This window comes from Coturnix japonica, chromosome 5 (assembly GCF_054131305.1).
Source record: "Coturnix japonica strain WE chromosome 5, WE-NBRP24, whole genome shotgun sequence".
NCBI classification, from domain to species: Eukaryota; Metazoa; Chordata; class Aves; order Galliformes; family Phasianidae; genus Coturnix; species Coturnix japonica.
In genome coordinates this window covers 37,277,356-37,293,757 of record NC_140667.1, presented here as the reverse complement: position 1 = coordinate 37,293,757, position 16,402 = coordinate 37,277,356, and the positions used below count along the sequence as shown (strand labels likewise).

General features: G+C 44.7%; 1 protein-coding gene across 1 annotated transcript in view; it reads right to left on the bottom strand.

Annotated features, from left to right (window-relative positions):
- Window positions 1-799: 799 nt before the first annotated feature.
- Window positions 800-16,402, bottom strand: part of IFT43 (intraflagellar transport 43) — a 35,853-nt gene continuing 20,250 nt past the window's right edge. The window contains exons 4-9 of the mRNA XM_015865157.3: window positions 13,871-13,903; window positions 13,424-13,470; window positions 3,661-3,733; window positions 2,177-2,252; window positions 1,768-1,830; window positions 800-1,045 (exon numbers count right to left, since the gene is read on the bottom strand). Of these exons, the coding sequence (XP_015720643.1) occupies window positions 935-1,045; window positions 1,768-1,830; window positions 2,177-2,252; window positions 3,661-3,733; window positions 13,424-13,470; window positions 13,871-13,903 (403 nt within the window). The 3' untranslated portion in view covers window positions 800-934. The remainder of the gene's footprint in view (window positions 1,046-1,767; window positions 1,831-2,176; window positions 2,253-3,660; window positions 3,734-13,423; window positions 13,471-13,870; window positions 13,904-16,402) is intronic.

The following is a 16,402-nucleotide window of genomic DNA, read 5'->3' as shown; positions in this document are numbered from 1 at the left end:
CCAGAAGTATATAGCACGGTTCTCCTGTGGGACAAGGCTTTGAAGGACACTGGCTTAGAAGTAATACTATTGTTTCCTGCAAATAATGACCACAGCTCTATGGGGATAGGGCATTAACAGCTAAACGGAGTTTTTTTTAGGTGACAATGAGAACAGGTTACTTGCTTCCAAGGAAACACGCCAGGGAGTTAGCTTGTTTCAGAGCAGCAGGCTTCATTTTTTCACGTGTGGAATGAGCAGTATTTTCTTTGCAAACCACCTATTGCCTGGAGCTAATTCCATTCAATATGTGATCTCATCTGACTGTTGAAGCTAAGCAGGGTTAGGCTTGGTCAGCCCTTGACTGGGATAACTCCAGGGAAAACAAAAGGTGCTGCAAGAAGCAGTAGTGGCAGTTTAGTTGGTGATGCTGCTTCCTCTGAGGCAATACAGAGGTAAGGACCCAGGGCAAATGTTAAACCAGCAAGGGATGGCAGGAGGCTGATGGACAAGATGTAACGCAGACATCCTGACAACTTGTGGCATCTGTTGTGGGAAGATGATAACCTTGATGTTCTAGGCAAACAAACTGCTCCAACCTAAGCTTCTCTCACAGCCATCACTGAAAACCATACTCCATTCTTTGACTGTGTAAGACAGTCTTCCCAGAGAGACTGACCATAGCAGTTATCTGTAAAGGTGCTAAAGTAAGGTGACAGTGACTGTTCATAAGTAAATAATATATTGTGTTTCTAATTCTTAATCTCTTTTGAGAATGAAGAGTCTTAGTATAAAATATCCAAAACTTCCCCCAAGCCAGTTTTCCTACAGACCAAGTTCTATTTATTTCCATGTCTGAAATATATTCTCAAATACAAACAAGTGAATAGAAAATTAAAGTGCTAAACTATTTACAGGGAATGTGTATATGAGAGATATCAGGTGTATCAGTGCTCTAGGGTACACTGAGGTGGTCCTCTCTCTCAGACTGTCCCACGTCCCACTCAGTTACTAGTTCTGAGGATACCTCTGTGAAGAGATGGTCCCAATCCCAGCAGACATCATCCTATCAAGAGGAAAAAGACAAACATGCTGAAAATTTAACTGATAACTCCCAGAGGTCTCTGAATGATGTCCCTGCCAGAGAGGAAGGCACAGATTTTGTTGACTAGGATAGGAAACTTAGAGAGAATGGAATGTGAATCTGTGTTACAATTTAAAGATTTTGGCAGAAATAATCACATTCCAAATTCAGTAAAGCCCACACTGTTAACCTTAGGTATTCCCAAGAAGGGCATAAGGAGACATAAAAATCTTCCACTCTTTTAATGAAGCACCTGCTGTTCTGGGATGTAGAAATCTTTTGTTTCAAGTCCTGAGCTACTGCTTATACATTTGTACTGAGGTTCTTCTGCTCTGCTTTAGAACAGGCTTCTGTCCTAACCCTAAATGCTTTCTTTGCTCCCCTGTAGCACTCTGCAGAACCATCTGGAGCCCATGGTGGCTACCAAAAACTACACAAAGCAGCAGTTTGTGCATGGATCTGTGACAGCACTAGGCCCTTCACTAACTCTTTCAAACTGAAGGAAGCCAGTCACAGCAATGCTGTAATCTCACACACAGAAATACCTACAAACTTCTAAAATAATCTGCTGGGGAAATCAGACCTCCATCAGCTTGAAAACAAGCTCCTCTTCATAGGCTCCTCCTCAAGTATCTTTCTTCCACCCCACCAACAAAAGCTTACTTTCTAAGTACAGTCTGAGACATAAGAAGCTTTTAACTCACCTCCCGTAGTTCATGTTCTGGAGCCAAGACTTTGGTGAGAAGCTTCAGGTCAACCTCTCCGTCCTAAGAACACACACAATCACAGTCTTACAGACACAGAGAAAGCAGGCACCATCATTTCACCAGAGAGGATGTTGCTAGAGACAGACACAACATTTTGCCCTATACATGACATAGACCTTCTTCAGGACAGCAGCAGGTACCTCCTCATATGAACAACAGGCACTATATACACACACACTATTTCCAGATGCTCATTAGCCTGAAAGAAAAATATATGCAGGCAGACTGGAAGGTGCTTGCATGACAGGGCAATGTATTTTATGCAGCTGAGTATCACTGTGGAGGACAATGGAAAACTGGAAGGAAAGGAACTTACACCCGTCATTCCACACCAACATCCACTTACCAGAGTCTGAAAGGCAGCATACTTTGTAAGATCTTTGTCCAAGTCATGGTAGGTCATCACTCTGTTCACCTGCACACTGCAAACAGAAAGGGGCAAAACAGAACCCCGGTAAGTGTGGAAGCACAGCAGATGAGACACACAGTGACTTAAGCAGTAGTGTGTGGACACACAACTCAAGTATCCACACTGGATGATGAGGATATTGAGATGGTTGTCCAAGAACTGAAGCACATCTCATTCAGCACATTAAGAGGCACTGACGAATCTGAGAGCCAGGCTGATCGCATGTGTAAAAATAGGATATGGAGCAACCAGGGACTCCTTCAGAGAAGTTGGCATGCCAGAGAGAAGATCCGTAAGCCACATGCAAGGGCCAGAAAGAAAACAGGAAGGCAATGAACATGCAATCAGCCCAGATACAGATACACTCAGCAGGTAACAGCCAAAATGCCACTCCTATCTGGGAAGCAAAGCACATTCAAGAGTCCCACAATGCAAACTATAGAACAGTGAAGACTTTGCAGTTTCCATCTCTGAGCTGAATTTCAGCTATCAAATGCAATTTCTTAAAATGTAGGCTCCAAAGATGAGCAGAGGTAGGAGGGGAACGTACTGCCCTGCCATACTTCCCTTTGCATGTTACGCAGTACTACAGGGAACATTTGTATTCATTTATCTTCTATGTATGCCCACGAAAATTATTTGTCTTCTATTGCAGAGTGACTATCGATACAGGGAGAACAGATGGGATTATACAAAAAAGAGAAAACAAAAAACCAAACTCTGGTGAGAGACAAAATCTTTTTTAATTTACTGCTATGACACGTCATTTATTTTTATTAACAGCTATTTAGTTACGACACCTACTCCATACTTGCAAGAAAGGCATCTGTGGTCATCCAAACAAAGGTCAACAGAAATCCCACTCTGTGATCTTTGCAATAGATCCAACAGGAGTAACGACTTAAAAGTATCAAGAAAATTAACTCCAACACTTTCAGTTTTTAAAATGTCCTACTAAATGGTCTCCTACGAGCTAATCCCAAGACTACTGTGATACACCTACAGATCGTATTGTGCTTTGCAAATTAACTAAGCCCTTGAGTGAAAAGGATATCCTGTGGAGGGCGAAGCAGAGTGCAATCAAAGTGTGTGTGATACTCCAGATGTGTACTGGAGGCATCTGTCACACAGGCAACCTTAAATCAAGCAACACCTAACTTTTCAGAGTTTGATTTTTCAACATCAAAAGTGTTGCTCTAATGTAGATTTTGTGTATACAGAGAGAAAATGCATTAATTGCTGTCTCTATGTAACAGGAAACAAGTTTGCACTGTTCAGCCTGGAGCCCCACTGTCACAATGCGCAGCATCAAATCCTGCTGAATGGCGCTGCCACTGACATCCACAGGGCATGAGATAAGATGGAGTTTAATTTCACCGCACATTTCACATGGCCGATGTGAGTCACAAGAGCACTCTTACCTGGGGGGAGCTGCCACTTGCATGGCCAGATCTTCCTCCTGGACTTCCTCTAAGTCAGGGATCACAGGAATATCTGTAGTAAAAGAAAGCAGCATTTGAAGACAACCTCGAAGCCAAAAGAATCTGGCTGTCATCTGAAGACTGGTAAGAATTTTCTTCCTATGAGATATGTTGTTCATTACTCAGCTCAGCTCAGCCACCCAGAATCTGCTAGAAATGAGGTGTGGAGCATACAATGGCAGAAGCCATGTGAATGAATCTGCATGCTGAAGGAGCTGCTGGCTGGGTTGCAGACTGAGCAGAGGCTGTGACCTTCCGCGTGGCTGAAGGAGGAAGTGCTGGTGGTCCAGCTGACACTAAGATGAGGGAGGATGCACTAAGCTGTAATGTCATAAATGTTTTCGTGTCTTTCCAGAGTGAGCCCGGAATGGCCAATAGATGTCACTAGATATTCCCAGCATGATGATTATGGTTACTCCACCTACAAAGGGTACTTAGAGGGAAAAAAAGAAAATGGAGGAAAGCAGGAGAAACTGGGAACACACTGCATCCTGCTAAAAACCTGTGAGATGCTGTGTCCTCAGATGGCGGAGATGCCAGTGGTTGGCTCTGGGAAGAAGCTTCACAAGCACAAGGTGGGATCAGAGCTGGCCCTCTAGTGCTAGAGCAGGCAGGCTGCTCCTGCCTCTGCCAGCAGCACAGCAGGCAGCTGGGCCTGACTGCCTAGCTTTGCAGCCCAGGCTGAGATGAATATTCAGGAGCTGGAGAGATGTCCCCACCTGTGGCGGCCAAGGCTCCGGGCAGGGTCTTGCTGAAGAGCCCCTTGTCCGGCCGCCTGTCAGAGCTCCGCAGCCTCTCAGCTGCCCTCTCTGCCCAGCATCCCCTCAGCATCCCTGGGGCTTACCAGCTGCTAGGGCTAGAGCAGCCCTGGCCCAGCTGTGGGAGGACAGGGGTCAGCACGGGCCTCAGTGCGGCGGTCGTTCGGTGCTGGCCACACAGTGGGATTTCTCACTAATTGGCTGCCTGGCGGAGGGCTGAGTGGGACGGCGGCTGCAGCAAGAGCCAGGCCAAGGCGAGCGGAGGTGACAGCTCGGATGATCTCAGCAGAGCTGTGCCTTCGAGCTCCCCTGCTGCCTGAGGAACAGGTGCCTGCAAAGCAGCTCTCTGACTACGGCAAACTTCTCAAAGACATTTAAAGGAAAATTGCAGCAACAGGCCCTCAGGATGTCCCTTAGAGGGCAAGAAATGACTCACCAGCGTGTTCCTGTACCTTTAGGATATATCTGCCCCCACTCTGCATGTAGGGACAAGAGCCAGGAGAACCTGCTGTCCTGCTGGCTCTTCTATGCAGGAGCTCCCAGCCCAGGGTAAAGCTCCTAATAAAATGCAATCACAGAGTAACAGCATCTCTGTGGACAGAGACTGACCTGTGGAGAGAACTGCCCAGTGACAATGTGGGAGAAAGTCCCTGTACATAAGTAACAAAGACCAAGGAGGAAACAGACTGTGGAGGCTATACAACAGGAGGAACAAAGCACTGCACAGAGGTACCCTGCCAGGCTTTTGCTTCTGTTTATTTCTTTTTGCACTAGAGAATACCATAAACTTAGTGCTGCACTTTCCTTTTGTGCAGGTTTCCAAAGAGTCCTGGATTTGCCAGTGCTGGCTTTATCTCACTGCCATTGAATTTCATGGAGAGATTCCCAAACTCCTTGCAGAACACTGCCTCTACTCTGTATTACCATCATGAAGGCAATCGCATAGAAGTTCCTTCGAAAAGAAATTAAAGGCTCCAATATTTTTATAGGCACTTTGAAAATACTTCAGACAGAAGAAGTGGAAATGCTCTGGGGGCTCCTGCTAGCCCCTCCAGCAAAGGGAACCGCATGAGTGTTCTCACTGCAGTGCTTAGTGCTATTTCTAGGCACAGGCAATGCTCCTTAGGACTGCCACAGAGTGTCAGGAAACAGAACAAAAACATTGCAAACTATTAAAAATAATAATAATTAGCTCCCCAGACCAGTTGCTATCAATGGCAAATCAGGCCTGAAATATTTGAGTCCTTGTTTTTTCATCAAATGCCAGATTACACCACTGCAGATTCCCCTCCATCCCACCTATAATAGCAAGCAAGCACAAACTATCAACTAATGAAACCAAAATAAGTGCATCCACGCAGAGGTTAGGGTAGGAGACACCAGTACAAGTGTTGGCTAACAGGGGAGCCATAATATACTCCATCAAACTGAATGTCTCAGAACATCTAAGTCCAGAGTATAATTAAGAGCAGTATTTTTATTATAATAGCTAGATTGAGCAAGGTCTTACACTAGAAAAGCTACATACCTTAAGTTATGACAAGCCACTGCAAGCATGAGGCAGAAGCATGCGAGAAGTAGAACAAAGAAACAGAGGGGAAAGGCTACATCTGGGTAGCCAAACAATAAACAAGGAATAGCAGTTTTCAGAGTGACACTCAAATCAGGGTTCTGTGCTCATGGCAGAGAATGTGCAGTGACTGTCACCTCTTCTGCCCCCTAGCAAAGAAGTTACTGATGACAGCCACAGAAAGCCACAAGCAGGAGATGGAGACACACCTACTACCTACTGCTCAGCTACACCTGCAAGTTGTCAAGTTGCACTTCCCCTCCTAGCAGCTTATTTTTGGTTAAGCAGCAACACCTGCAGGCTCTCATCACAGCGAGATCTGGTCCTAGTCCCACAGAACTCAATGCTTTGTTAAGGACAGACAGAATTTGTTCGAGGTCAGGCAATAAATCAGAGATGTACCTAGAAACCACATTCTAGGTCCAGCCTACAGTTGTTCAGTAAGGTGGCTGCCACTTCTCACTGGGCTGCTTTAAGTCTCCTAAGCCTCACGCCCCAAATCCTGCCACCCAAAAGAACATCTTCATCTGATTAACTTCCACCAGCTGGGTGCATATTTCCAGTGCCAGTTCAGAATGGGCGCTTTTGCAGCAGGGATGGAGCTGTCCTCCTTTCTCATCCACTGCCACATCCAGAGAACAAAAAGGGCAGTGGCTGCTGGAACTGGCAGTCCCCTGCCACTAAGCAGGCATAAGAATGAAACTAACTTTAGTTTAAGCTGCTCGCTCATAAAATGTAAAAATGAGATAATTACAATATCTCTGCTGCTGCAAAACTTTGTTTTACTGAATGCTGTTACCTTCTGCACCACGTTTGGGGAATTTTAAACAGGCGAATGGAAGAAGGTCTGATTGAAGATGAAGTTAAGTGAAAGAAATTGGTCTCATTTAGCACATGACAGGATTCATCTGTGTTCTCAAGTCCACTGAGGTAGCATCATGGGCGTTTCATATTCATGAGCTGCTGCGACACTGTGTCCCCTCATTTACAAAGCACCGTGTTCAGCAAATTCTGTCCCTGTAGACACACTGTGCATTTCATGGTCTTGTCAGAGAGACATCAAACACTTCAGTAACCAAATACCAGAAAATGGCTTTAATTAGTGCATCTCAATGCAATAAATAATTTTTCTCTCTAAGTGGAAAAATGGAGAATTAAAAAAAAAGAAAAGAAAAAAGTGGAAAGCAACAGGCAAAAAAAAAAAAAATCTTCAAAAAACCATAAGGAATAAGGGACACATTCAGCCTCTGCTGAACACACAAACAAGCTTGAAGGCTTTTGGAAGCTTTCTCAGGAGAGCAGCAGGAAAATGGAGAGGATAAAGAATACTTCTTTGGATGTTGAGGCATTAATTTCATAGGGATACCTTTCCCTGATTGAAATTACCATAGCAAGAGGCTGATGCTGAGCAGTGCACCTTTCAGCCAGCAGGGAGACGAAAACAGTAGGGTGAAAAGCAGGTGGTACTACAGCTGCTGGGGCAGTCTTAAAAGCTGAGCCAAGCAGAAGGTAACCTGAGGTTCTCATATCCCAAAACATCCGTCTGAGAAGAGAATCGTAACGGCACGACCGAGGCAGCTGAAGGGAAAAGTCACTCTGGTGGGAGAGGATTCATAGGACCTAGATGGGACATGGTCACACAGCAGGTTCAGCAACAAACCTCCAGCCTTGCTTTACAGATGCAGCAGACAAAATCATTTTCTCTTCAGCCACCAAGCTCTGATCATGCCACTAGCCAGATGGAGGACTAGCTGGGAGGTCGGGTGGTTCACTGAGACACCCTACTTCCTTGGATAGCATCTCACACAATGGTTTCCTGGACAAGCATCAGCCATATTTGCTGTCTTTCAAGGCTGCTGTTGCCACAAAGCCTCAGTTTTGATCCCTGGGAAGCATGAGGAGAGATAAGCTGCAGCAATGCAACCACGGCACCAAAAAGCCATGTCAGATGAGTCTCTGAGCTCCAGGCAGGGCTTCAACAGGTGGCAGTCTATGGCTTGTACTGTGCGAGACCAGATACTTTAAAGACAAGGAATCTCTTAATGTATAGATTCTTCACCTGCAGCAGACAGCAGAGACAGGAGGCCAAGCTCAGGACCTGGAGTCCAACATATTCCTGAGGTTATCAGCATCTACAGTGGCCACACACCTCCTAGCCTTTACCCACAGCCCCTGACAGAGCACTGCACCTGCCTTCCTTTCTGCCAACACCTGTTTTTTCTTTACACAGGCTGTTCTTTGCATCTTTGCAGTATTCCCCTGCTGAAACATACTCAGGAGGCAGCAGGGCAGCAGATTAGACAACAAGAGGCTCCCTGGAAGGGTTTGGTGAACTCAGAAATACAAAACTGTCCTCAGTAACACTGGAGATCAGTGATTTTGTGCTAGAGTGTTGGTGTGCCAGAGAAAGAAGCTTCTCAAATGCTCCTGTGGATGTATGTTTGGGAGCAGGCGTATCTGATTCTATTTCATCCTCTTCATGTTATGCTGGAAAAACAAGACAAACTACATTTCTTTTATGCTAAATCCTTAGGTTTTTTATTTTTTATATATATATTTATTAAAAAATGCCTCTTTGATCGGCAGCACCCATGACATTTCCACATCCAGCAACTCCTCAGAAGCCTCCCTCCCTCCACACAAGGCCACCGCTGCTGACAGCCAGCCGGGTTTGATCAGAGCCACTCAGAATCGGATTTTCATAAGACAGATGAGGAATCTTACTGCTGCTCTCTCTCATATCAGATGAGAAACCGAGGGGGAGGGGGGACGGGTCCTGAGGGAACGACACTACAATCAAGGGCTACGTGGTTCTCTCTCTGTCCCTCCACTGCTGCAATTTTCAAAGGAGCTTGCCTCAGGCAGTTTTAAATGATGGTGTCTCAATTCTGTAATCATCTTTCAAGAGCTTTTTCTTAAAGGGTATTTTAGGTAAACCTAGTCCGTCAACTACAGTTATGGACTCAGCAATCACAGCGACCAACATGACTGTGTATCCACCACACTGCAGAATAAAGTGATGGAAGATGCTTACCCAGTCCTTTATTTTCAGCCCCAAACAAGCTGTGCTCACTCCCTTGCAATTATATTGTCCACTGCCCCACGATGGGTGGTTAGCCACTCCAAATAGCACTTTAGCCATATCCCCTGGGACATACTCTCTGTTCCCCCCATCCACCGTGGCTGCGAAAAAGAGGCTTCCTCAAACAGCAGAAGCTCTAGATCACAATGTCAGCAGTCACTGTAGGAGTTCAAGCTGGCCTGGAACAGCAGCAGATGAGAAACCATGACGTTGGTCTGAGTTTGTCCTTCACTGACCTTGTGCAGAGATTTAGGGCACTGCAGTAGAGAGCAGCAAGTGAAGGACAGTGGTGCATTGACAGAACCACACACAAAGTCACAGCACATAATCCAAGAAACACAGCAGTCACTGTCACTCTGCCTTAGGCCCCTCTCTTCAGTCCCTCACACAAACTCCCAAACACCATATTTTTCACTCTGTATCCACTGCAACTCATGCTCAATGCTTTTAGCCCATACAGCTCCTTCCAAACCACTCCACTGCTGGCTCTCAAGCCTTCGAAGGACTCACTGGCCATCTCCATGTCAGTTACTGCACATTCATAGAATCAGAAAATCCTTAGAGTTAGAAGGGAACTTTAAAAGTCATCTAGATTAAATCAGGTCATCCAGGGCCTGATCCAGCCTTGCCTTGAAAGTCTCCAGGAAGAGGGCACCTACCACCTCACTGGGCCACCTGTTCCAGTGCCTTACCACCCACTTTCTCCGTTTCTTATTTTTTGTTTTGTTTTTTTTTCCCAAGCAAGTAAGATTAATATTTGATGGAGCATTAACACATTTTCTACTGCTCCTGTTGTGCACAGAGCCTGGACTCCTGTCCTGTTCAAATGCAAAGGAGCTGCTGCCACATGCCAGAAGGGTAAGAAGTCCTTCTGAAGATTTGACATTGTATAGAGAGGTCTCATCATCAGCTCTGCTTCCTCGAGGAGGCTTCCCAGCAGGCAGGAAGGGATTTTGCCTTGAGGGCACAGATCCAGTGACTGTCTCTTGGCAGCTTTCCTCACCTGCAGGTCACAGCGGGGTTGTCTGCGTAGCATAGGCAGGCTTTCATTTCAATCAGCTCTCTCAGTCACCCACACTATCTGCTTTAAAATAAGCTGTTGTTCCCACAGACAGAGTATCACATGTGTCACAGCCCAATCCTCCACGAAAAGCCTTGTTCTAGGAGCTATGCAAGAGCAAGAGAGAAAAGGGCAAAAGATTTTTTAAGATGGGAAAACAAGTCTATAGAGGAAGGAGTGCAGGGAAACAGACACAATCTCAGCTAACTGACCCCTGCTCCAGTGCTAAGAGGAAAAGCCCAAGAGCCATGCAGTGAGGAGATGGGCATCTGGGGTGTGCAGCCTAGCAGAGGAGAACAGGTGGACAGAGCAGAACATTAGACAACAGACTTGTTTCATGACAGCAAAGTGTAGCTGCATGTCAGAATGAGACTCACAAGCTGAGTAAAGTCATGTACAAGCTATAAAGCCAAACCCAAGCAAAGCAGAAGCAGAGACTCTATAATCCTGCTGAAGAAAGGAGCAAAGGGAGGAGAAAGCCCTTCCACATATACTCAGTTGTCCTGCCTTCCTCTCGCTTCATGACAAAGAATAGTCTGTACTGGGGAGAAACTGCTCTTGATTGCTACAGAAAGCACTTGCTAAATTCTCCTGATCATCTCCCATCTGCAGTCTCCTGGCTGTACAGCACTCAGTCTCAGCTGCCCGTTTTCCCTGTTGACATGGACAGAAAATTGAGCAATTACCCTTAAACTCCTCTCTCTCAGATTGCCCAGATTGCTACATACATGGCATTAAGCCCCCAATTGCCCCTGGCTGAAAGCGACTCAACTAGGCCTGTCCTCTAGGAATTAAACATTTTTTTGAGGCTTGCGGAGGTCTATTATTCCTCAAGATGTGATGCATTAAATCCTGTTAAAGCAAGTTTTCCATGGTACAGAGGAGCTGAGCTGCACCACAGTTCGGTTGGACACACAACAACCTAACAAAGGAACGTTATCCACTTGCTGTGACTATGTTTTAACATGTACCAGTGACCATGTTCTGATTCATCTCCTTACAACATCCCAGGTTACCTCAGTCTTCACACAGCATCCCCACTCTCTGAGAACCAACTGTCCTTCTGTCCCAGACTCCCATATTCCCCACATGCCAAACCATGGATTCTCTCCAGGGCTTATTATTTTTCAGCGCTTCCTCCAGTAGACTCCAAATTCTAAGCCTCTGGACTTTAGTGCCATACAAACTATTACAGCTGAGCACACATAAGCTATCTTTTTAAGGGCAGATAGTTTTGTCTTTCATTCTTTTAATAAAAAGGTTGGACAGCGGACAAGCAATGTTAATGGAATGGTACAGCTAAGCTTTCTAATATGGTAAAGGAAGGTAATACAAATGTATTGGTTGACAGCAGCAATCAGTAGGCAACTGCGCCTGTTCATATTAAGTTGTACAAGCTAACACATTATGCAGCAAAAAATAACCATGACCCATCCTTGGGGATCCATACACCAATGTCTTGATTTAAGTGTGGTTAGAATCTGGGCTCTTCTGCTACAGTTAAGGACACAAGCCCTTCAATGTGTGTAGGGGAGGCCAATATGACTCAATTTAAGGCACAACCACAGCATGCCTTCTGCACTGGGCAGCTCTTATGTAACTCTCTGCTTAATTACCAAAAGCATTTTTAATCAGGTTCCGGAGTTTATACGTCACCCGTCCTCATTGCAATTGCTGTTTCCACACAGAGAACTGATGTCCCAGAATTAGTCTGTTTGATCTCCCTGTAGAACTAGGACCACCAGCATGCAATGTACTGATCATCCAGAGATTTTCCATATTGGAATTAGATCTACAAACCAGGGTATCTGATTATACTATAGACTGCCTGGGTGGGAACTCCAAGTAGTGTTTGCAGGATCCTTCTTCTAACACATGCATATAGTCCAAAGTTGAATTCTGATGAGCAAACAAGCCAAAACTAACCACAAACCACAGATTAGTTACAAATAAATAAGTCAAGCATATTACAACTTATCATGTCTTCATACCATGCTCTGTATCAATTCTATCCAGCATTTATAACCCAACATGTGGGAGCACTAGAAGTCATGTGCTGCAAACATGTGGCAAGCGTTTTTACACCTGGTTAACAAAGAAAGTTATTCTACTCTGAATACAAGACCAAGGTTCAACAAGAAGGACAGCACATATGCAAACAGACGAATAGCTATTCAGAAGAGACTATCAGCCTCAGTGATAAATCATGAAATTTAAGAAGCCCAAGAAACATCCCAGGGGGGAAATTAAATCTATTCTGAAGATGCCAATGCTATAAAGGTGCCACTTCAGGCAGTCATATGCTGCTGTGCTTAATCTGTCTGGAAGACCCAAATAAGTCTTCTAATTAGTCTCATTAAACATATTGATGTCTCATCCTTTGTGACTTCCAGTAATTCTCTTAATGCTTAGCAATATTTTACAGATGCAACTTTTTACACACTGTATAAAATTCTTAGCCCTTGAAAATTGAGGTAGCTCCCAGACACTTCAATGAATTTCTACATGTATGGCCTTCTAGTGTTTGCCTAGGACTTCCTACTGTGCATTTTTCCCGAGCTTCCTCTTGCCTCAATCAGTCCATATGGAAAACTAGTAGTGCTATTTAGGAGACCAGTACATTTCACAGCAGCCTATAAACGGAAGGGATAACCCACCAGACTAAGTTCAGCTTATGATCTAAAATCTTGCATTAGTGCAAGTGTTTTTCTTAAATAATGAGTTCTCTAACAACAGATGCCTTAAGAGAACTGTGCAGGCACGTGTCCTGATAGGCACAAGATAAAGGTTTTATCACAAAACACAAGAGGAGCTTTAAGCAGAACCTGCTATCACCTAAACTAGGGGACAGCAGTGATTTCTATCCCCGCTTTTACCCTTTTATCAGTCTTTTCTTACTTCTTCCCCAGTACGCTATTATCCCTATGGAGGTAATCACAGAGAAGTGTCCCCATGACTCTTTCCTTCATCCTCAAGGCACTTTATTATTCTGTGTCAATGAAGAGACAGACTTAGACTATAGGTTCATTTCATCATCCTTCTCTCAATCTCCTTTGCTCTCTCCCCTCCATTCAGCAGATGAGAGACTTAAGCAGCAGCCACATTTATTTCTCTCCTCAAGGTGGTTCACTCTCTAGCCATTTCTTACCAGACAGATGCCTCTGCTCCCTTTACTGGATAACCCTCAGACATGTATGAAGGCAATTCTGGCAGTCAAGTAGGTGAAAACATACCTCCTCCCTCATTTGATGCCTCCTGGCTCTGCTGCCTGAGACGATGGCTGCAACAAAACACAAGGAGAAAAGAATTTCAAATGAAAACCCAAAACAGCATCTTCCTGTATCTCCTTCCCCACAAGTCTACAATGCCTCATATCTGCAACACTTAGGTTATTACATGAGGCTTAGACAGCAGAGCCTGGCATGAGTCTGCTGGGAAAGCAGACACAATCCACTTCTTTCTGTCACAAAGCAATGATACAGCCACCATCATATCCAGAGAACTACAGAGCTCCCAGTTCTGACCCATGCTAGGACACAATGCATGAATTCATGCCAGGCCCTGCATCCATCCCAAATTCCAGATCTTCATGTACAGGAGCTTAGAGAGTTGCATCCCCATTCTCCATGAAATCAGATGTAGAAATTGTGAAAGAAGTCTTAGCAACAATGAGAACTTACTCTTCTACTTCTTCTGCATGTTTTTTTCCTGACCTGCAAGACAAGGAAAGGTTTGTGCTTAGAAAAGGCTGGAAAGGTTTATTAAAAAACATATATTTCTCTTTATCACTCTTAATGTATAAAACAGTTCCTGCAACCAGGTCTAATATCACACATCACAACTGTATAAAGAGTTCTTAGTGACCACTAAACCAAGGCATCAAAAAGTTCTTGAGTGCATCAAGTTAAAGCTGAACCATCTGATCCCAAAAGATAATCAGGTCCAGATACAGCAAGAGACAGACTCCCTGGTTTTTTTTAGTTTCTCTGACACTTTTTCATACTCTGCCATCAGCTGTGGGCAAAGCTTGCCTTACCTGGGTGCAAACGTTGGCACACACGGGAGCAATGAAGAAAGTATAATTTGTCTACCTCCCCCTGAGAGAGAGATCAACAGGTTCTTCTCGCCCTTGGTTGTGCTTAAAGATTATGTGGTTGACTTTGAGGGTCAGGAGCCCCATCTGAGCAGGCCAAGTTCAGGTCAGGCATGCTGGCGCTGCAGTAAATCAGGGTTGATCCGGCTGAGTTAACAGAAGTTCATAACAATAATGTGGGGGGGAGGCACTGGCAAATGGCAGCTCCCTTGCTCTCCACCCCAGCAAGCCCAGAAGTAATTCAGTTCCGATTAGGGATGCTTGTTCAATATTCAAAATGTAAAACATGGAGGTTGCTGAACCAGCACTTTGAAAAGTTAATTAAATGCCAGGTTTCTTTTTAGCAGATACTTCATCACTCACTGATTGCTTTGGCCATTTTGCAGAGTGAAGTTTCATCTCTATGCGTTAGGAATAAATATTCTCCCCTCTCTCAAGTCAGAGCACTATGACAAGAGTACACGGGGCTCTGTCCCGGGACACGCGCACTGTCCCAGGACACACCAAGATGTGAGAGAAGCTGCTGCACTGCCTTGCACTGCACTTTCCAGAGCACTCCCATGAAACAGGCAGACTTCTCATCAGTTCTCTCTGATGAATCCTCCCATGAATAGTCCATCCTTCTAAGAGCAAAGCGCAGGACACAGACAATGTCTAAATATGAGAAGAAGAAAGATCCTTGTCTCCATTGCTCTCCTTGGAGTTTGCGGTCTGCAAGAGGCTGAAGGTTATACCCAATAAGTAGTAAGAGTTCAATAATACCATTGCTATGGTCAGAACTACAGCCACATAAATGATACCTGTACCTGAGCTTCCAGCAGTACAATGGAGCTGTGCATTTAGGAGAGTTCTTTCACTGAGGAATAATTGTCCAGTTCAGTCCTTTTCCCCAGTGACAGTGCAAAACACACTTTGTGACTCCTAGATACTACAGAGAGAGAAAGTAATGGCTCAGAGCCCACTGCCAGCTCACAACACAGTTTGGAATCTGACCAGAGACGAAAAGATGATACAAGATTTATCCCATTTCCTCTCTCTCCCTTCTGCCTTCACAGAACTGCTTCCCACAGCCCGTCTTCAGACCCCTGGCACTCACAGTGGGATGATTTCCTCGAGGTTATATCTAACCTCTCCTTAGCACGATCCCATTATTTTTGGTAATTGTCCAGCCCCAAATAACCCTCTTTTTTCCCTAAGCACTCACGTTTCTTACATTCTTGCTCACTGTCTATCTCCAGGCAGGAGTGAAACATGTTTATACTTCCCAGGAGAGGGTCACACCTTGCTATCCCTGTAAGCAATTTCTGTTCCTTTTTCCTGAGCTCCCTTTCCTGATAGACATGCAGGTGGCCCATTGGGAACACAGCTGTATTTAGTCCTAGAGGCAGAGACTATTCTGCTTTCTCAGACCTAAAGCTTTCACTGCTGCTCACTGTAACGCCAGAGTCTGGTTGTTACAACTGTGTAGTGAAGCCCCACTGTCAGTCCCAGTCCCTGTGCTTCAGGGCACAGAGGTGGCAGTGGAGGAAAGTCCCTTATGTCGACAGTACTCTCATTTATACAGAGCATTTAAATACCAGCGGAAGCAGAGCAGGAGACAGAAATGACTGCTGTTCTGTTTAGGTGAGACATCTGTTTTCAGTCACCTGCACAACAGAGCTTTGTTGATATATGACTTGGAATAGCATCACTTGATGAAACTGGCATTTCAAACCAGCTCATAGGTAGAAAACTATCTGGGATATATGGTACGAAATTCCTGTAAGGAATTTCACACTTTACACTCTCTGTGACCTTGATGACCGAGTTATTAGGCAAAGACCCAGCTTTCTTTTTCCAAATAGAGTCCTAAACCCAAAGCCTTCCTTCTATTTACTTTGATGACACATTACTTTCTAATTCCTTCTTTCAAGCTGGGGAAAAAAAAAAAAAAAAAACACAAAATATTTTCAGTTTGTTTTCCTGGTTTTTTGCTTTTTTTTTTTTTTTTTTTGCTTTTTTTGGTATCCCCACCAACAAGTGCATTGCCCTCGCTTCCTGTTTGCTCTAACAGGAGGCAAAGCCCAGGGAGGGGAGCAACAAGCATCCATAAAATGAGCAATTGTGCATGAACTATAGA